This window comes from Pecten maximus, chromosome 8 (genome assembly GCF_902652985.1).
Source record: "Pecten maximus chromosome 8, xPecMax1.1, whole genome shotgun sequence".
NCBI classification, from domain to species: domain Eukaryota; kingdom Metazoa; phylum Mollusca; class Bivalvia; order Pectinida; family Pectinidae; genus Pecten; species Pecten maximus.
The window spans coordinates 22,339,956-22,360,086 of record NC_047022.1 but is presented as its reverse complement, the minus strand read 5'-3'; the positions used below and the strand labels follow the sequence as shown (position 1 = coordinate 22,360,086).

General features: G+C 39.4%; 1 protein-coding gene across 1 annotated transcript; it reads left to right on the top strand.

Moving 5' to 3' along the window:
• Nucleotides 1-4,110: 4,110 nt before the first annotated feature.
• On the top strand, nucleotides 4,111-19,579 carry LOC117332792 (leucine-rich repeat-containing protein 14-like). Its single transcript, XM_033891823.1, is given in 8 exon segments — nucleotides 4,111-4,358; nucleotides 11,442-11,638; nucleotides 12,787-13,130; nucleotides 13,968-14,069; nucleotides 14,408-14,500; nucleotides 16,943-17,112; nucleotides 17,724-18,062; nucleotides 18,064-19,579. Coding segments are annotated over 7 exon segments (1,632 nt in total). The 5' UTR covers nucleotides 4,111-4,358; nucleotides 11,442-11,453; the 3' UTR covers nucleotides 18,463-19,579.
• The last annotated feature ends 552 nt before the right edge of the window (nucleotides 19,580-20,131 follow it).

Genomic DNA, 20,131 nt, shown 5'->3' with positions numbered 1-20,131 from the left:
CATATAGAGTTCATAATCTTACTTATCAAGGTAAAGTAATAATACAAACTGGTAATTTAGTTGCCTTTGTATAATTTATATAAAATGCCACACAAAACTGCAAATCACCATTCTACTGTGCCACGCACTCACTATTTCTTGCATATTATGTAATATGTATAACCATGGATAATATATTAAGTCATTATCTTTTATTCTTATTTTGTATTATACAAGTTCATGTGGAATTTGCATAATGAGGATGTTTGAATTATAAAACGGGTAAAAAAGTTATGGCGTAACATATGTATATCAAAATAAGATGTTCTTAAAATTTAAACGATTTCAATGCAACAACCTTCGTGTTGATTATTGGATAATATACAGTTTCTTTAAGTGTCTTTAATATTTACAATTCATGTCTTAATAAATATGCTATTTCAACAACATATAGAACTATTGAATTAATATTCAACTCAGACGGGAATCGGGCTGTGAATCACGAATGATTAAAAATAAACCCCTAAAATTTTACATAAGATACAGTTGTGCATTGGAGAACATATATTTGAGTCCATTCTCTGAAATTAATACCAATTATGACCACCATCTGATTTTAGCCCACCATCTCATATGTAGGAAGCCCTTCGTCCCTAGTTACAATGTAGGCATATTTCATTTTGGGACCAGTCAGAAAACAACATGGCCGACAGGCAGCCATCTTGGATTTTGACCATTGAAGTTTGTTATCGCTATTTCTCAGAAAGTACTAAAGATTCTTTCTGAAGTTTCATATGTTGGTTGTCCTTGGTCCCTAGTTATGCATGATTCATGTTGGGGCCAATCGGAAAACAACATGACAGACAAGCAGCCATCTTAGATTTCGACAATTAGTTATTTCTCAGAGAGTACAGAAGGGATCCTCCTGAAATTTTATATGTAGGTTCCTCTTAGTCCCTCGTATTGCATTTTGGGACCAAGCTGAAAACAACATGGCCGACAGACAGCCATTATCGCTAAATCTCAAATTTCATATATAGGTTCCCTTTGTACTGACCGTAGGCCGGTTTTTTTTCTCTCCGGGTACTCCGGCTTTCCTCCACCTCCAAAACCTTGCACACCCTTGCTGTTTATAGGACGTTAAACAAACTAAACCAAACCAATTTGTTTGAAAAGTACTGAGGGATGTTTCTCAATTTACACAGATTAGTAAGAGGAAGAGAAAATAGAGAGAAGATCAATCTGACATAGAATCTATAAAGATCATGCAATGGTGGACGCCAAAATCCCTCTGGGATCTCTTGTTTATTTCCGTTTCGGCAAATACCTCAAATCCACCAAACACCGTTGCCAGCTCCCGGTACTCTTCCTCATAACTCCGTCCCCATTTTTTTCGCAATTTCATGGCATTGACATAGAAAACAGATATAAATATTATGGAGGCATCGACCAAACCATATATATGTGATCTTGGGTTGCCATTAATACATGTGTGCAAGTAGAATTTTAGGTTGTTTGGGAGTATGTGTAGTCCGAGAGATTTCCACCAAACTTAGTAACATGTTGACATGCCTTAAAAGTTCGGCCATGTTCGATTGCCACTTTTGCAATCGGTGGATTTGTGGCCCGTTTATTGATAAGATATACCACCTACCCTTTCCATGCAATGACTGAATCAGAATATGGCGGGTTTCCTTAAACTTAGTAGAGTCCGACCAAATTCTTCATTCTTTAAGATTTAATGAATCTGATAGCATTGAGAGTCGGAATAGTCTTTTCACTAAATCTTCTCAATACAATGACCAGGGTAAAACGCTTCAAAATGTTGCAGTGTCCGTCTGACATTCATTTTTACCTTGACACTGCTTTACAAAATCAAAAGGCCCTAAATTAGTTACATTTGATTTGTGCGCTCATGTAATAGAAGTCAACAACATGTGTTGCAATAAGTTAACATCAACCATATTCAATGAAACAACTGTGTTAACACTTTCAAACGGCTTTTGGCCAACTAAAATGAATACAATGGACATGTGAGTTTGGTCAGGTCCAAACGTGTTATCTGTCAAATTACGGTAATGAACGAATTGAAGAACTGAATATCGACTTGCTCAAAAATAAGGGAAATCCTGTTTGTGATACAATTCCAACAGAAAAAAAAACGTAAAATATTGTCAACTGATACAATTGCACAAGAGTTTTAGCGCTACAGTACTTAGTACTTTGATTGTTATATCTATTGAGAGTAGAATGGGTTATCTTTCACCAGATGACCAGGGTTCGATTCCCCGATCGGATGTGAAAAGGTATTAGGATCCCGCTTTCCCGGCCAACTGGGTGTTTAACTTGACAATTACCATTTATACGCTACAAAAGGTAAAGATGCTTCACCTCCGACAGAGTGTAATAAATTGTTATTATTTTGACAATAAATGACATTTAGTCCATATATATATACATTGTATGCCTATTTAAGACATACAAATAAAAAAAAATTGTATAACGTCAAAAATTGTAGGAATGACACCAAGAAACTTTTGAACATTATAATTTCTACTTTGCATACACTTGACCTTGATCGCAGTGCATTCTGGGAGAGATTTACATACAGAAGAAAACAAATATGGTGGACTTATTTTCATTCAGCTGGGACACACTATATATATATATTGGATGTTGCCTAACATAACTACAACCAGATACATATATATCTTTATATGTCTCTGCTACAACAAACAGAAAATAAAATCTAAGTGAACATTTCTGTATTATCCGGTGCGAAAAATCACGATCCTGTGCCTGTTGTCACCCACGAACCGAAACGCTTTCTTAGCGTTACCCCCTTCGGCCCTTTCGTTGGATTGATACAGGTGTGATTTATCAACAGGTTTAAGCTGTTGAACTATAATAAATTAGAGAATCTGCAATCATTACATATCACAAAATAAATCCTAACCGTTGATTCAATCGCATCATATATGCTTAGAGTTTTCAGTAAAGATGACAACACTGTCAACAGACCGAACGTTACACTACGTACGTGTGTACATAATTCCACCGGTCTGCAGTCTCCGATTGAAATCCTTCCCTTTCTTCGTTCTCTTTTCCTAATCTAATTTATGCTTCCTTCTTTCTGGAGAATTTGCCTTCCTCGCTTCGCCATGTGGTTCCTACTCGTTTGTGTTTTCTGTTTTAGGCGCATGCGCAATCACTATTTCATTCAATATGGAGGCGGAGCGAAATGGAATTTCTTCGGGACGCAAATAATAATAACATATTTTTTTTAATTTCAAAGATAAATGAGAAGATGAAACTTTCCGAGGGTGGTAATAATGTCAAGTGTATAACTTTTATTCATGAAGAAAAATAAATTCGAGTTTATTTGTGTTTTTAATTGATAAAAAATACTATCTGTCGAAGGTGTAGCACCTTTAAAGATTTGGTTTTAATCGAACTGTCAAAATATATCACCACTGGAAAAAATACCAAAATGATAACTTGAAGATTCTTCTATGTTTACCTCGAAGTAAAATACAGTTAACTCGACTGTTAACTGTATATGTATAGAATCAGGGACAGTTAGATAATGGATTAAATTTTTCGGCATAGCCGTATAATATTCTTTTGGCCCCGGATATGAAGCGACAGGTGGCGTTACTGGTCAAGATGAAGTATGTGATTTGTCAATATAGCGGTAAATGCAAAATGCCGATATGCAGTTAAAAACGAAACAAAGTTAAGATTGAATGCAAGCTGAATAAGTGGATGTATATTTTCAAATGACACATTGATAAAATTATATTCCCGATTCAAATGCAGTTTTATATCACCAAAAATGATTCAAACTGATATAATTTTGTTATCTTTGCTGAAACGCATTAGTTCATTGAATTATTTCACCAGCAGTTTTACATTAAAACCACCAGAATTAAAACTATGACGTTGGTCTTCTTTAAAGATATTTCTTGTTACGATCTACTTTTGTTTCTTATGACGTACTGATATATTTATTGAGTCGATTGAGGTATATCAGTTCACGTGCGGTGGGTGCGCGCGTGCTGTAATCCGACCGTACCGGGATGTACCATTTACAAAGGCGGGGGAGTGCAGCATTCAACTGGCTGCGTCTGTGTGTGGGGAAGACAGGGAATAACGTTGAACGTCTATCGGGACAGTAGAGGTCTATTTCAGGTCTAGCTCGCTCAGTGTATTACACCAGTGTTAGTGTGCAAATGTAAACACATTTTACAAAATCTAAACGATATACGGTGAAGATGACTTGAGCACAGGATTTTAAAGATTCTGTAGTTTTTGTAGTGACTGGTGGTGGCGGGATCTTATTGTAGTAGTAAATAGTGCGATTCTCCACTGCTAGACATGTAAGTATTTTTACATTATATATAATCGATCTGAAGATAGGGAATGGGGGTCGGGGAAAGACTATTAAAAAATTCTTAAGTTGTTTTCCTTAAGCCATATCTCCCCAGATCTTCTCTATAGAAGCAATGTTCTATCATAACCATTGATGAATATATTGGACACACATGTCTTCAATTATTTCAAATGAAAATACATATTCCCGAGTAACAGGCACACCAACCTGAGGTAGACACGCATCTGTTTTCCCTGTGTATTGACGAGCCGACCATACCCCCTCCCTCACTATCAGCTGTACTCCGGGGAGGGTGTAGAAGGGGGAGACGTTGCCCTGTAATTAGAGGTGTATAGAGAAAGAATGAATCACCAGTACACAGGGAGAGTTTACTTATAGAACCTCCCCACGTTTATCTACCTGCAATCATGGTTATTTTGTAGACTATCCATTTCACAGGGACATGCGAATTGCTACAGTTTAAAGGTACATGTTATACTGGGTATAGAAATCTGTTGAGCGGTTTTAATTGGCCACAGGGACCTGATAAATTGTACAATCTATGTGTATTTTGAACTATTGTGTATTGCATTTTTCAATGTGTTTCAGGGGCTAGTTAATATTCGAAAAAAAGGCACCCCAGTATTCATGACCTGTATGTGGAGAATATTTTATAGTACTTGGACCTTAGTGCTTACAGCACATATTTACAATATAGGTGTATTGAGGTCTATATAGTGTAGTCCCGAGTAACCTCCGACTCATACCGACATAATAACCACAGGGGCTTGACACGTTACTATTACCTATGACCAGAGGGAAACTTGAACTATGTATACGTTTTCCTCTTGGTGTACATGTTGTAATAGAGATTTGTATATCAATCACTTTCCATACGGAAGACGGAGAACACACATGTACCGTCAGTCCAGTTCTAGTTGGGTAGAAACTAGTAATTGCTTTCCAGACGTCAGATAAAACCGAATATGTTTATAGCTAAATAGAGACTTTGTCTCTGAGCCAGTTAACAGTACATCATACAGTGTTTCGCCTTAGACATGTATTTTAATAGTCTTTGTGTACGTCCAAGTTCTTCATTACCTTAAGTATTTACATCTCTCAGATGATTTGATATTTAACGACTTGCTTGTTCCTTCAAGGACTCGTTCCTCCTATACACGATTACTGTTACAGATGTCGACTACTGTAATGGAAACAAGAAATATCTTTAAAAAGAGATAAACGGCATAGTTTTAATGATGGTGGTTATAATGTATAACTGCTGGTGAAATAAATTAACGAACTAATGCGTTTCCGCACGGATGACAAAAATATATCATCTTAAATCATTTTTGGTGATAATAAGACTACATTTGAATCAAGAATATAATTATATCAATGTGTCATTTAAAAAAAGACACATCCAATTATTCAGCTTGCATTCAATTTTAACTTAGTTTCGTTTTTAATTGCATATCTGCATTTTGCATTTACCACTACATTAACCAATCACATACTTCATCTTGACCAGTAACGCCACCTGTCGCGTCATATCCGGGACCAAAAGAATATTATACGGCTATGCCGAAAAATAATAACACAGGGGTTTGAGAAATGCAGATTAATGAAGACCACGGGAAACTTTTATGATTGATATCGTAATCTCATTAGGACCTTCTATGATTGGGATAATCTATTATTGGGACATTCTATTTCATTGTGTGAGGGAAAGCAGGGCATGTTTGATGCCACTAGATATGCTAAGTGGCTGCGTTGTCCCAATCCTATTTTTTGAGAATGTTATCTGATATAGATTTGTATGGCGGGTATCGTCGATGAAACATTGAGACGTTTTCTCTGTCGGAGCCCCTGGTCTTATTCTCCTTGTATCTTTTCAATAATATCCATGCAAATTTATATTTTTTCTTATATTTTGCCCTCGTTCAATCCAATTTATTTTAGAGTTACGGTTTCGTTAGTACTACCTCGATACAATCGGAACTCCTCGCCTTCGTCTGCCTAGGTTTAGTTTGTAGAAAATGAAGAGGAGTTCTGATTGACCTCTGTAATATAGTCTCGATCAACCAGACTCTTTTGTAAGCGAATACACCAACAGATACATAGTGATCAAGTGTCTTAATGTACAAGACTGTAATGTCAATGGCGGGATAGTCATTACGTTATAACATTTTGAAAAGTGGCAATCACTCGATTTGAAGTCATCATCGTTTAAAAAAATGAACAATTTTATCAACAAGACCGTTTATAAGAAGGATTTTTTCCTTTACATACTTGGACAACAAGACCGTTTATAAGAAAATGAACTATCATTTACCATTTAATAAAACATTTTTTCAAGAAGATTTTTTTCCTTTACATACTTGGACAACAAGGGCGTTCTACAGTCAAGTTCAACTATCATTCCTTACACTTTAATATCGCTTAACATGCATGTTGTTCAGTGAGGTAGTATACGGTTTCTGAAGCTGTGACGTAAACAATATTGATGTTGTAAAAATGACGCTTGTTTCCAATATTTCTAGTTTTCCGATATTTAAGAGAGAAAAAAAGCATTTTCATTAGGCATTTTCATTGAGCACCCCAGGACAATCAAACTACATATAACAAAGGACGGAACTACACTGACCATATATACTGTTCTTACTACATATAGCAAAGGACGGAACTAGACTGACCATATATACTGTACTTACTACATATAACAAAGGACGGAACTAGACTGACCATATATACTGTACTTACTACATATAACAAAGGACGGAACTAGACTGACCATATGTACTGTACTTACTACATATAACAAAGGACGGAACTAGACTGACCATATATACTGTACTTACTACATATAACAAAGGACGGGACTAGACTGACCATATATACTGTACTTACTACATATAACAAAGGACGGAACTAGACTGACCATATATACTGTACTTACTACATATAACAAAGGACGGAACTAGACTGACCATATATACTGTACTTACTACATACATGTATAACAAAGGACGGGACTAGACTGACCATATATACTGTACTTACTACATATAACAAAGGACGGGACTAGACTGACCATATATACTGTACTTACTACATATAACAAAGGACGGGACTAGACTGACCATATGTACTGTACTTACTACATATAACAAAGGACGGAACTAGACTGACCATATATACTGTACTTACTACATATAACAAAGGACGGAACTAGACTGACCATATATACTGTACTTACTACATATAACAAAGGACGGAACTAGACTGACCATATATACTGTACTTACTACATATAACAAAGGACGGAACTAGACTGACCATATATACTGTACTTACTACATACAGTGACCGTGAATACAATGTACACGCTAAAGCCAACACCTTGGGCGGTTTTGCTCTCGCTATAACAAGTACAAAAAGGCCATAACACGATGAGCAAAACGCTATAAATACATTGCATTGATATTATACATGATAATGACATTCCGAAGCAGGTGCGCGCGTGTGCGTTGTAGATTTCACGGCTTTAGTTTGATCCGTATCTGGGAGGAGTCGTCTTGGCGGAAGACAAGAGTCGGCCCAGGGGACCAAGGAAATGAGTCGGCCCAAAGCTTCATTTTTTGTCTGTCTTTTAAAATTAATTAGACAGATATCAACATTAATGTGTGTTGTGCACCATGCAGCACCGTCCGGGATTTGTTTGAAGTAACTATACCGATTGGTTTAATACAGCGGTTCACAAACACGAGGATAAACTGTACAGCTCTGTCTGAAACACACAGACTCAATCAAATATCTCATCAGCGTTAAACTAAGTGTTTACACTTCCACATTTTTTTTCTGGGGTGTTTTAGACCGAAGTTGATGTGATGAGCAAAGCGATTAGTAAGAAACGCGGTATATTACAGGGCCACATGTACCCACTATAAGGCGCCGGCATAACAGGGTTACATGTACCCACTATAAGGCGGCGGCATCACAGGGTTACCTGTACCCACTATAAGGCGGCGGCATAACAGGGTCACATGTACCCACTATAAGGCGCCGGCATAACAGGGTTACATGTACCCACTATAAGGCGGCGGCATCACAGGGTTACCTGTACCCACTATAAGGCGCCGGCATAACAGGGTCACATGTACCCACTATAAGGCGGCGGCATAACAGGGTCACATGAACCCACTATAAGGCGGCGGCATAACAGGGTCACATGAACCCACTATAACGCGGCGGCATAACAGGGTTACCTGTACCCACTATTAGGCGGCGGCATAACAGGGTCACATGAACCCACTATAAGGCGGCGGCATAACAGGGTTACATGTACCCACTATAAGGCGGCGGCATAACAGGGTCACATGTACCCACTATAAGGCGGCGGCATAACAGGGTCACTTGTACCCACTATAAGGCGGCGGCATAACAGGGTCACATGTACCCACTATAAGGCGCCGGCATAACAGGGTTACATGTATCCACTATAAGGCGGCGGCATAACAGGGTCACATGTACCCACTATAAGGCGCCGGCATTAAAGGGTTACATGTATCCACTATAAGGCGCCGGCATAACAGGGTTACATGTATCCACTATAAGGCGCCGACATAACAGGGTTACATGTATCCACTATAAGGCGCCGGCATAACAGGGTTACATGTATCCACTATAAGGCGCCGACATAACAGGGTTACATGTATCCACTATAAGGCGGCGGCATAACAGGGTTACATGTATCCACTATAAGGCGGCGGCATAACAGGGTCACATGTACCCACTATAAGGCGGCGGCATAACAGGGTTACCTGTACCCACTATAAGGCGCCGGCATAACAGGGTCACCTGTACCCACTATAAGGCGGCGGCATAACAGGGTCACATGTACCCACTATAAGGATGAGGCATAACAGGGTTACCTGTACCCACTATAAGGCGCCGGCATAACAGGGTTACCTGTACCCACTATAAGGCGCCGGCATAACAGGGTCACCTGTACCCACTATAAGGCGGCGGCATAACAGGGTCACATGTACCCACTATAAGGCGCCGGCATAACAGGGTCACCTGTACCCACTATAAGGCGGCGGCATAACAGGGTCACATGTACCCACTATAAGGCGGCGGCATAACAGGGTTACCTGTACCCACTATAAGGCGGCGGCATAACAGGGTTACATGTACCCACGATAAGGCGCTGGCATAACAGGGTCACATGTACCCACTGTAAGGCGCCGACATAACAGGGTCACCTGTACCCACTATAAGGCGCCGACATAACAGGGTCACATGTACCCACTATAAGACGCCGGCATAACAGGGTCACATGTACCCACTGTAAGGCGCCGACATAACAGGGTCACCTGTACCCACTATAAGGCGCCGACATAACAGGGTCACATGTACCCACTATAAGACGCCGGCATAACAGGGTCACCTGTACCCACTATAAGGCGCCGACATAACAGGGTCACATGTACCCACTATAAGACGCCGGCATAACAGGGTTACATATACCCACTATAAGGCGGCGGCATAACAGGGTTACATATACCCACTATAAGGCGCCGACATAACAGGGTTACCTGTACCCACTATAAGGCGGCGGCATAACAGGGTTACATGTACCCACTATAAGACGCCAGCATAACAGGGTCACCTGTACCCACTATAAGGCGCCGACATAACAGGGTCACATGTACCCACTATAAGACGCCGGCATAACAGGGTCACCTGTACCCACTATAAGGCGCCGACATAACAGGGTCACATGTACCCACTATAAGACGCCGGCATAACAGGGTTACATATACCCACTATAAGGCGGCGGCATAACAGGGTTACATATACCCACTATAAGGCGGCGGCATAACAGGGTTACCTGTACCCACTATAAGGCGGCGGCATAACAGGGTTACATGTACCCACTATAAGACGCCAGCATAACAGAGTCACCTGTACCCATTTGTGGCTCGTTGCGCATATAAAGAACATACTTGAGTATTTGCGGATTTGAACACACATTTACTCAACAAGTGTCCAGTTGGTCTGTATCGCTCTCTTTGGTCATAGATGTGGAACTTTTCTCATTCATTGTCATATGTTTAATACTAGAACCCTGATTTTTTTTGGCAAAGACGACAGATTGTCGGTCCCTGGGGTTATGTTCTATTTTCTGTGTCATAGGAACGTGTCAAGACCCTATATCATTTATCAAAATGTCGCCCCTCAATAGTGGACACATAATCGTCATTTCAGGAAATTGAAATTAACATTTTAAAATCAAAAATACGCTTTTAAAACCCATGGCAACAGCCAAATTCCGTACAAATGTCGAAACTGTGTAATCTGATAATCGGAGCTTGTCGCCAGAATGCAAAATCTGTCTTTTCAATGTAAGATTTGGTAACATCAACGTCATTATTTCCTTTTCTACCGGACAGTTTGGTACAATGACTTCTGTTCTTATGTTTTCCTTTCAATATCCGGAACCTCAGCTATCACCGAGCCCGGTGATTGTTCTTTTCTGTCGAAAATAAAACAATATTTTTTTGCCAAAATGTCAAAGGTTTAAATTTCCACTTTGCTGGTTATTCCTTTTGAAGACATTTTTTTTGTGTTCTTCAAATAGCATACAATACATCGATGTCAGTTAATTGAACAAACTTCGTATCGTATCGTATAAACACCCTTGGCCGCCAAATTAGATGTCGTGAAAAGATTCTTGACGCATTCGACTCATACTCTTTGAATATATTTGTATGCCCTTCATCTTAGAGTGCTGCACTATCAATTCCATGAACCGCATTTGACTCTTGAGCTTGAGCCTGCAGTACATGATAAAATTCATTTCAACGAACTCGGTAGCCCTTCAGCACCTAACTCTACTGACAGAACTGTCACTCGTGAGATCTATAAAACTAAAACAGACAAAAGTGATAATCATACACGGGCCACATATGTGCATGAAGGAGAAGGGTTGTTAAAACGATACCTGCAGATCAGATAAATCTGCAACTTATAGAAAATAAATGATTGATAGAGAACGCAAATGGCATAAACTTTTCCATTACAGAGTGACGTCACGATGTCTCTGACGGATGTAATGGACGATATTGACTATGAGACTATCCGTTTCAATGTGAACGAGACTCAGTCCAGACACCCGTTATGGATGACAGAGTCTCACTTCATTTACCACCTCTACAGGGACGCCGCGGGGGTCCTTAATTGTCACAAGGACAAATCCGGGGAACCGGTCTGTTCACCAAGGTAACTCAAGGACATCACGTTATCATGATTTACTGTTAGTAGTTATTTTGCACGAGAGGACATACTTATCTTCAAATATACATGAGCAATAATCCATGAATTACCCTTATCATCGAAAGAAACAATTCTAAAACAGCGAGTCAGTGATTTAAATTACGAACATACAAAGGAACTACATGTAAAGATCAAATATAAACGGACTTCAAAATATTAAATCTGATGTAAACCGATATAAATGTGTCTATGTAGACTTGCAGTGGAAGTACGTAATTTCGCACACTTTCGGTATGTATCTTAATACATTTCCATCAAAGCATTTTCAAATCAAGAAACAATACGTACTCACATTGTTAGATGTACAAATGCTTCGTAACATACAAGTGTGTAACATGATGTGCGCACACGTATCACTGCGCATGGGAGCTGTTGTTAACTTGTGTTTATTGCTGGGTTTGAAGACGATCGGGAACGTAATTTCGCACACCCATCTAACTTCTTTAATTTTGTTGGTAAAAGTAGTTTTCAGCCATGTTATAGACAAACAACATCCTAAACTAAGATGAAGCCCAATGCCATGATTAAAATAATCTTCAAAATCAAAATAATGTAAAATTGGAAAGTGTCAATTTACCGCCATTTTTGCTTTGAATAATGACCGCTCCCTACGGAGGTAATGTAACAAGGCGGCGAAAATGACGGGGTGTCTGCAGGTCAACGCTATTATTAGTTATACTTAAGTGAGTTTGTATTCAGTTTTGATTATAATCTGATCAAATAATATTTTCCTTAAATATTTGCATATCCACATCCCAACCAACAACTGGGATTATTTTAATAAAATATTTAATCATCCCGGTATCCATTTTATCGGACGAGAGTCGTATCAGTTTTTTGTTATCAAAACGAACTTAATCTGAAAAGAGGTATTTAAAACGGCAAAAGTTCCACAAAAAAATTGGCATTAGTCGACATATAAACAAAAAAGCACATTCCTCGACCACACTTGGAGAAAAAACGCAAAAAATCGTCAGGTGAGCGAATTTACGTACTGTGCGAAATTACGTGCTCTTGCTCTATACTTTCATATCACCATGGCAAAACTATCCACTTCCGGTTTGTTTAAAACCAATGCTTATTTACATTTGCAGGCACTTAGCGAACCTATGTATGAACAAGCTTGTGTGTGACCCTGGACGGGTGTTTGGGCATATGAAGGCACGGGATATGCCAGGAGGAATGTATCCAGCACTGCTGTCGGAGGCCATATTCCAGCGAGAGCTACATACAATCAACTTTCTCGTGAGCACGTGGCCAACAACCGTCCTTGACCTTCAATCAGCCATGCCCGTGGAGGATCTTAGCGATGATGAAATATTGACCACGCCTGTGGAAGAAAAAGATGGACTGACCATCCTCGATTGTGTCATCTACGCTCTCCTCGCCCTCCGATCAGAGTCCAACCTAAAAATGGTCAACTTCTCGGGATTCACGGGTCTGTCAGCGTGGTGACATTGTATTTGGGTGGTAAACTGTCCATGAATATGTAATATACGTTATAGATTTAAGCTTCGTGAACAACAAAACATGATGATGAAAAGATTATAGGTAACACATATTTGTAATTGTGTTTTGCCATACTATAGTATTAAACTAAAACGCAAATAGATAAATATCTCCGATATATCATTAATCAAGCAAGACTCGTGCTACAACGGTCATTTGCATCGGGGAAGTATTCATAGAAAAAAAAACATAAGCTCCTACTACTATATCAAAAGGGTGTAACAACTGAAGATAGGATGATGCATTGACAGAAGAATGGAAGTAGGCTATCTATCTTCAAGCTGTTTCAATAAAGTAAAGTCTCATTGGTCGACATTTAAAGTTAATATTGTTAACAAAGCTCGCGACCTATCATATTGCCTGTTACAAAACCGATCTAAAACGGATAGCCTACTTCCGTTCCACAGTCGATGCATTGTCCGCTAGCAGACCGCTTTGGGTCCATTTCTCATTATTAAATCATTGTCTCACGACAAAAGAATAGCATGCATTGAAATTTAAGGATCCTAAACAAAGGGACTTACTGAAGAATGTGTGCCTTTAATGTTTAAGTCAGATTGAACTGAATATCATAGTGAATCGAAGCTTGCCCTTACTTTCCTCTTTCACCTTGTTGGTATAGTAGAAGTAGGGACTTATATTTTCCCTATATATACTAACGAGATGAAGACGCCTGTGGGGCCACCAACATGACGGCATGGTGGAAGACATGTCAATTTGTTAGGAGCACTGATCTGATTGTTTTCTTGTGTTACTGCATTTCTAGACCGGAAGTTATGCCGTGAACTCTCCCGACTTCCGTTGCTGTGGATGAACCCTAACGATCGGACAGTTGACCGGATCCATGAAATACTGAATAGGACTATCGGTTAGTAGGTCATAAACGGGCGCACACTGTTTAATATGAATGATGTACTATATGGTTGGGTTTTTTTCCCCCGGGACCTATCGCCTTCACTCGTTTCGTCTGCTCGTTAGCGCTAGGACAATCGTCAATTCACCAGTTTTATGTAATATGTATATTTCCCCCCTAAGTATTTTGACTCCCAATTACTCCCAATTAATGCTTGTCAAAAACACGGGTAACAATACATGCAGGTCAAATTTTTTTTAATGATTTTATGTAACGAGATAGTATGAATATTGTATTAAAATATTGTCTCTGCCTGGGCATTTAAATTACTTTCTAAGGATCTTCAATTTCAGACATAAGCAGAGAGAAGGTTCAGAAGTACCTTAACAGATTTAACCTGATATACGCCAATATGGACCCGTATATAAAACATGACAACAAGTTTGGTAAGTACAACATGAGGCTATAATTATTGGTTCGTAAAGAGCTGACCGATTGTTATGGACTCAACTTTGATATACTACCCTCCCCCCTCCCCATTTCAATACCAGGAGATACGTTTTAGCTAGCATGCCGTCGACCGTCCGGTTTTCTTCTCCTCGATAAAAAGAGGCTCAGAAACCTATTATTATTGGGCCCGTAGCATGCCGGATTAAAGGTTCAAATGAATGACATTAAACTACATACAAAGCTACAGGAACTAAATTTGATTTTTCCCCCCGCTATATCCAAAAGGTAAAATAGTCATGGTATCAGGCTAGTAGAATAGTGGGATGATGACTATAAACATTGTTCTGACGAATCAACTTGGCTTAATCGTATATTCGAATGAAGATGCGGTCTGCTTTGCATCCAGATCAGCTTAAAAGTTGCATTTCTAATGCAGGTTATCGACACAGGCCCCTTAGACCTTTTGTTTCATAATCTTTCATGAATTTTTTTCGCGAGTTTGTGAAATCACAATCAAAATCAAAATTGGCTATAACTTGCAAGGATAACGGACAGGAAAAACACTTCTCATTTTTTGCTTATTCGCCCACAGTGTAGGCGGGTATGACCAAATTATGTCCCAATCCACGAATTACAGCAAAATCCGCGATCGAAATGACTGTAAATCTCACAGTTTATCGGAAGGTAGCTTTTTCTGTGTTTACTTTCGTTTCCTCGACCCTTTAAAGAGGCCTGTCCGTGAATGAATTGTAACGTATTGCATAAATGCAAAAAATACGTAAACAAAAATCGTCAAAATATCCTTACAAGTTATAGCCAATTTATCATGTTGTTCCGTGGTCGGGTTATTTTCCTTGAAGGACAGCATTATCACATTAAAAAAGAGAGAAAATATCTCAACCGTTCTTCCGATCCCGTCTTCGGCGTTTATTTTCTATAGAAACTATCGTTGCCCGGGTGTAAAATTCATCGACGCCCAGGTGTAAGCACCGGCGCCCGGTTGAACCCGCGGTGGAAATGCTAATTCCATTGTCCTCCTGCAACACCGGTTTCAATCGTACTGACCGGGCGCCGGTTGATGAATTTTACACCCGAGCAACGGTAATTCCTATAGAAAATGAACACGGAAGACGGGGTTTATAAAAGCGGTTGATGAATACAGTCCTTCAAGGATCATTACCCGACCAATTGGCAATAATTTGCAAGGATAACTGACAGTTGTAACATGCATGTTGAGCGGCTAGCATAAACCCCTTCCCTCTAATAATAAGCCACTGCCTGTAAAGTTGATGACTATTCGAAATAACTTCAATTGAACTATATTTTATGATAACCATAAAGGAAATCATCTAAATGGAGAAATACATCAACCCTGTCTTCCGGGTTCATTTCTATAGGAATTATCGTTGTCCGGGTGTAAAATTCATCGACGGCCAAGTGTAAGAACCGTCTGCAAGGGTTTGAAGAGTCTTTACAGCCGCTTCCAGAATTGGATCATTGAGTGTATAGTGTATCGTGTCTGTCTATTTGGTAACTGTACATAATGGCAACATAAAGACAAAGAGTGTTTTTTTTTACCAAACTGTATTATCAGAATGAGCGCGTAATGATTAAACCGTCAATAGAGATTCAGCGTGTGGATGTTTGGCATAGGGGACCATTCTAATCTCCAACAGGGATCTGATGGAACAATATGTGCCAAAAACTGAAAACAGGCGGCTTTGTGTAATAAAAGCAATTAATACATTGATAGCTATCTGCTTTGTTGAGATATACATTCTGGTTTAAGACTTGTTGATGTTTATCTAGTGTAGGTCAGACGCACGTGCATTTATGTTGCATGTTGCACGTGCGGTATTACATTAATGTTTATCTATGGGAATACCACATGCCGTGCTTTAACAATGTGGGAACAACGATGTGTTGTTTTATCAATTATTTATAACGCGGGGATTTCTGACTGACTAAAGATTCACACAGGAATAGGTCAAACGGGGTTTCTGATGCACACAAGTATCAAGAACGTCCCGAAAACAGTCTATTTATAGGTATGAACATTATATAGATTACTGAGCTCAGTCTCTTGTTACTTATTTACTTGTTTTTGTCAACTTATTAACTAACGAGTATCAAATAAAATGTAGATGTCCAATTGTAAATAAACTTTGATTCAGAAAATAAAAACCAATCGTAATTATCTGACGTTAGGATAAGAATCATTTCCCAATTAATTAAAGTTCGGAATGCTAATTCAATTATTTCATAATAGTATCCTCTAAAAGAAGAGGATGCTAAGCTTTTCGAACTAGTAGGTCAAAGCACATAAAATGAAACAAAACACCAGGTCCCTGTGTCCATTATGTCACTTTAGACAAATAAACCTGGTGAACGACTTGGGTAGTATTGAATGATAATGTTTGATTTGTTTTAAATTTCAGAGCCAGTGACGATTATCCTGGACTGTAAAATAACACTGGACGATGTCCCCATAGGTTTGGGCCTCCAGTATGACACGCCGTTCCGGTTCGGATGTAAGAGGGTATGGATGGAACCAATTCCGGAAATCTCGCTGCCAATGACAGGTATCAACCGAGTACTAGAACTGAGGGTAAGTGTGCGTACAACTGGTGCAGTACCCACAGGCGCGTGTGACAATATTTCTAGGGGTCAGGGTGTTTGCTTTGTTGTAGAGGAACTATACTGGGCTGAACGTAGGTGCCCAGGTTAGAGCGTCCGTCTAGATTTCGGAGGTCCAGGGTTCGAGTCCCGGACTGGTCGTTACGTATTTCCTCTCCTATTACATTAAAACAAGAAGTCTGTGATTGTACCTGGCGGTCGTCCATAGGGGCCAGGCACAACTCAACATATACGTAATGCATACTTGCGAGTCGTGTGTTGTAAATTAGTGAGAATAAGTTCCTGTGATCGTGTTCATTGTAATGTTTCACGTTTTCACGTCATATGTCAAGTCAGAACTTCCTCCTTTGCAAAGGAAACCACAACGGGATTAAAATGCATTTCTGTGAATATATCTGTTTCGCCTTAACATTTTTTTACGTTGACATACTAAGTAATCGACAATATGGCGGAATTTGATCAGGCGGTAGAATTAACAAGAAAATATACACACACAAACTTAATTTACAAGAATTGACTTTATCCTCATTCCGTCACTACGTAGGTATACCAAATATTGACAGCTCCACACATCTGTTTCAGGACCTTACTCAGGTGGAGTACACGGACCCACAGATCTGTCATGACGTAGGTAGACTCAGTGGCCTAATGGAGGGTCTACAACTCCTTCCTCATCTCCAGGCTCTCAGCTTCCCCAACACCATCCACTCTGACGGACAAGAGAACGCAGTGGAAATCTTTGCTTCCTTTATTGGTAGAATTCCAATGTTGCGCAAACTGAACTTGGCTTCATGTAACTTGCGAGAACAACTTGAAACAATTCTCTTAAAGTTATCTCAGGATATTACTTACCTAAATCTTCGTGACTGTCGTCTGTGTGACGATGATATACTGAACCTTAGGCTGTGGAACAAACTTGCAGGGACTAAAAGAGTTAAATCTGAGCAGGAATAACTTAAAGACATGCGACCTTGCCCTTGGTGACGTTCTTCAAGCTGTACCAAACATTGGATGTTTCTCGGTGTCCTATTGCAGCCTGTCCAACTCTCAACTAGAGACAATTGCACAGAAGTGTATCGATTTGAAATATATGAAAATGCTAGGGCTTCAGAGTTTCACCCCACCTATCATGGTGGATATGGAGTCGCTTCTCCAGATTTGTTCTCTCATAGACTCGCTTCAAAAGTGCTACATTCTCCCAGACGCATTTGCGTTTCCCGGAAGTAACAGTGTCTTCCGGTATGAGAACCGGATGTTGTTTATAGAGAATTGCGAAGCATTTCTACAACAGGTAGGTAGACCTGACATAGAACTGGAATAAGGACCGAAGAAAATGCCTGCACAAAATCGAACAACATATATTTTGCCATTAACTCAAATTACAGTGGTAATGATTTTGAGTAAACAAGAGATTTAATTTCACTGGATTAGATGGTGGCTGGTTAGGGCCAGATTTGCTTTCTCGCTTTTTCGCTTATTCAGGTCGAAAAAGTGTCGTGAAACACAGCTTTTACGACTCTGAAAAAAAGTTGTTCAATCAAAATCGCTGTTGAAATAGCGAAAAGGCGCCATTTTAACCTGAAAATAAAAAGCAAAAATAACCCTAATCAGTCACCACGGATTCCGTAGTTGTTTGGTTTTGGCGATTCCCTGATATCTAATGACAATTCAAAAGTTTCAGCAGAACGCAAACAGTTGTGTCTGCTTTGTTGGCGAGAAGTCTAAACATAACAATTCTATTATCTTGACAAAAATAGACTGACCACGGGCACACTTTACGATGTATGGGAGTGTCGTATTAGGTATATGGAGGATGCCGCTATGGAATACAAATTTATATCTCACCCATTATACCCAATTAGACCCTCCCATACACAGTAATGTATATATGGGGCTGACAGATGAATCAGTGTCCATGTTAAACTGTATGAGTCTTTCAGCTCATCAGTAGATAGTAGTACAAATCATCTCCTCGTCTCAATATTGCACGGTGCGGTCCCAGTCCACAAGTTTATCAAAATAGATGTTTGTGTCTTCTTAGCCTGGTTTGACCTTCAGGAAGTTGGCACAAATTCCCAGTCCCACAGTCCGTAGTAGACTCCGTACACATATCGTATTAACCTTGGTGATGGCATGCATGCCAGGTCCCTATGGTTTTACAAGGCCATTTCCATGAACTGGGATTGACTGCCAGGAAAACCACATGTGTTATTAATGATTAACAGGGAAGAACCAATACTATGGTCAATTTACATTGACGACACGGTACAGAGTTTTATAACTTTTTAGTCGCCGCGATTTTGAGGAACCAATATAACATTGTGATTAAATGAAGGGAGTCGACTCCTGACAACTTATTGAGGGAGTCGACTCCCTTCCTCTCCCCATGTCTCCCATGTACATTCCCAGGTTTATACAAATAAAACTTTTTTAATTGCCGTTGAATTATTGTTTTTAATTTGTGTACGCCTGTAAAAGTTGACCCAGGGGGCCTGAGTTTTTGTTGAGTTTATGTTATTTAGACCTTCGTGTGTAGAATATTTCAGATGATTTAGGGGGCTAGATTAACTTTCGGTAAGGTGACAACCTATGGTATACATACATATTGACTAGATCTATATCTAGTCACTGTCTAGAGGGTTATAGCTGTACTTGAACGTAACGCGCAATGCTGGCGATAACATAAAATGACGACATTCTGGCATAGTTGACGTAACTTTCCTGTATGACGTTGCATCTTTGTTGAGTGTCGTAATGTCTGTTGATACCAAGAAGTATCTCTTTCGATCACAGAACATAAAGTTTCCAAAAAACCAACACATTTTATCTTCGAAATCGCAAGCTTACGATTGCGTTAGTCAGATTATCTTCAGGTGAACGTTATCATTAAAAGACGATACGACAAAATATTTACATTTGTCTGGCATTGTCACTATAAAGTCTGTTTGAAAGCTCTGGCATTGATGTACGTTTAAATGCCATCCATCACG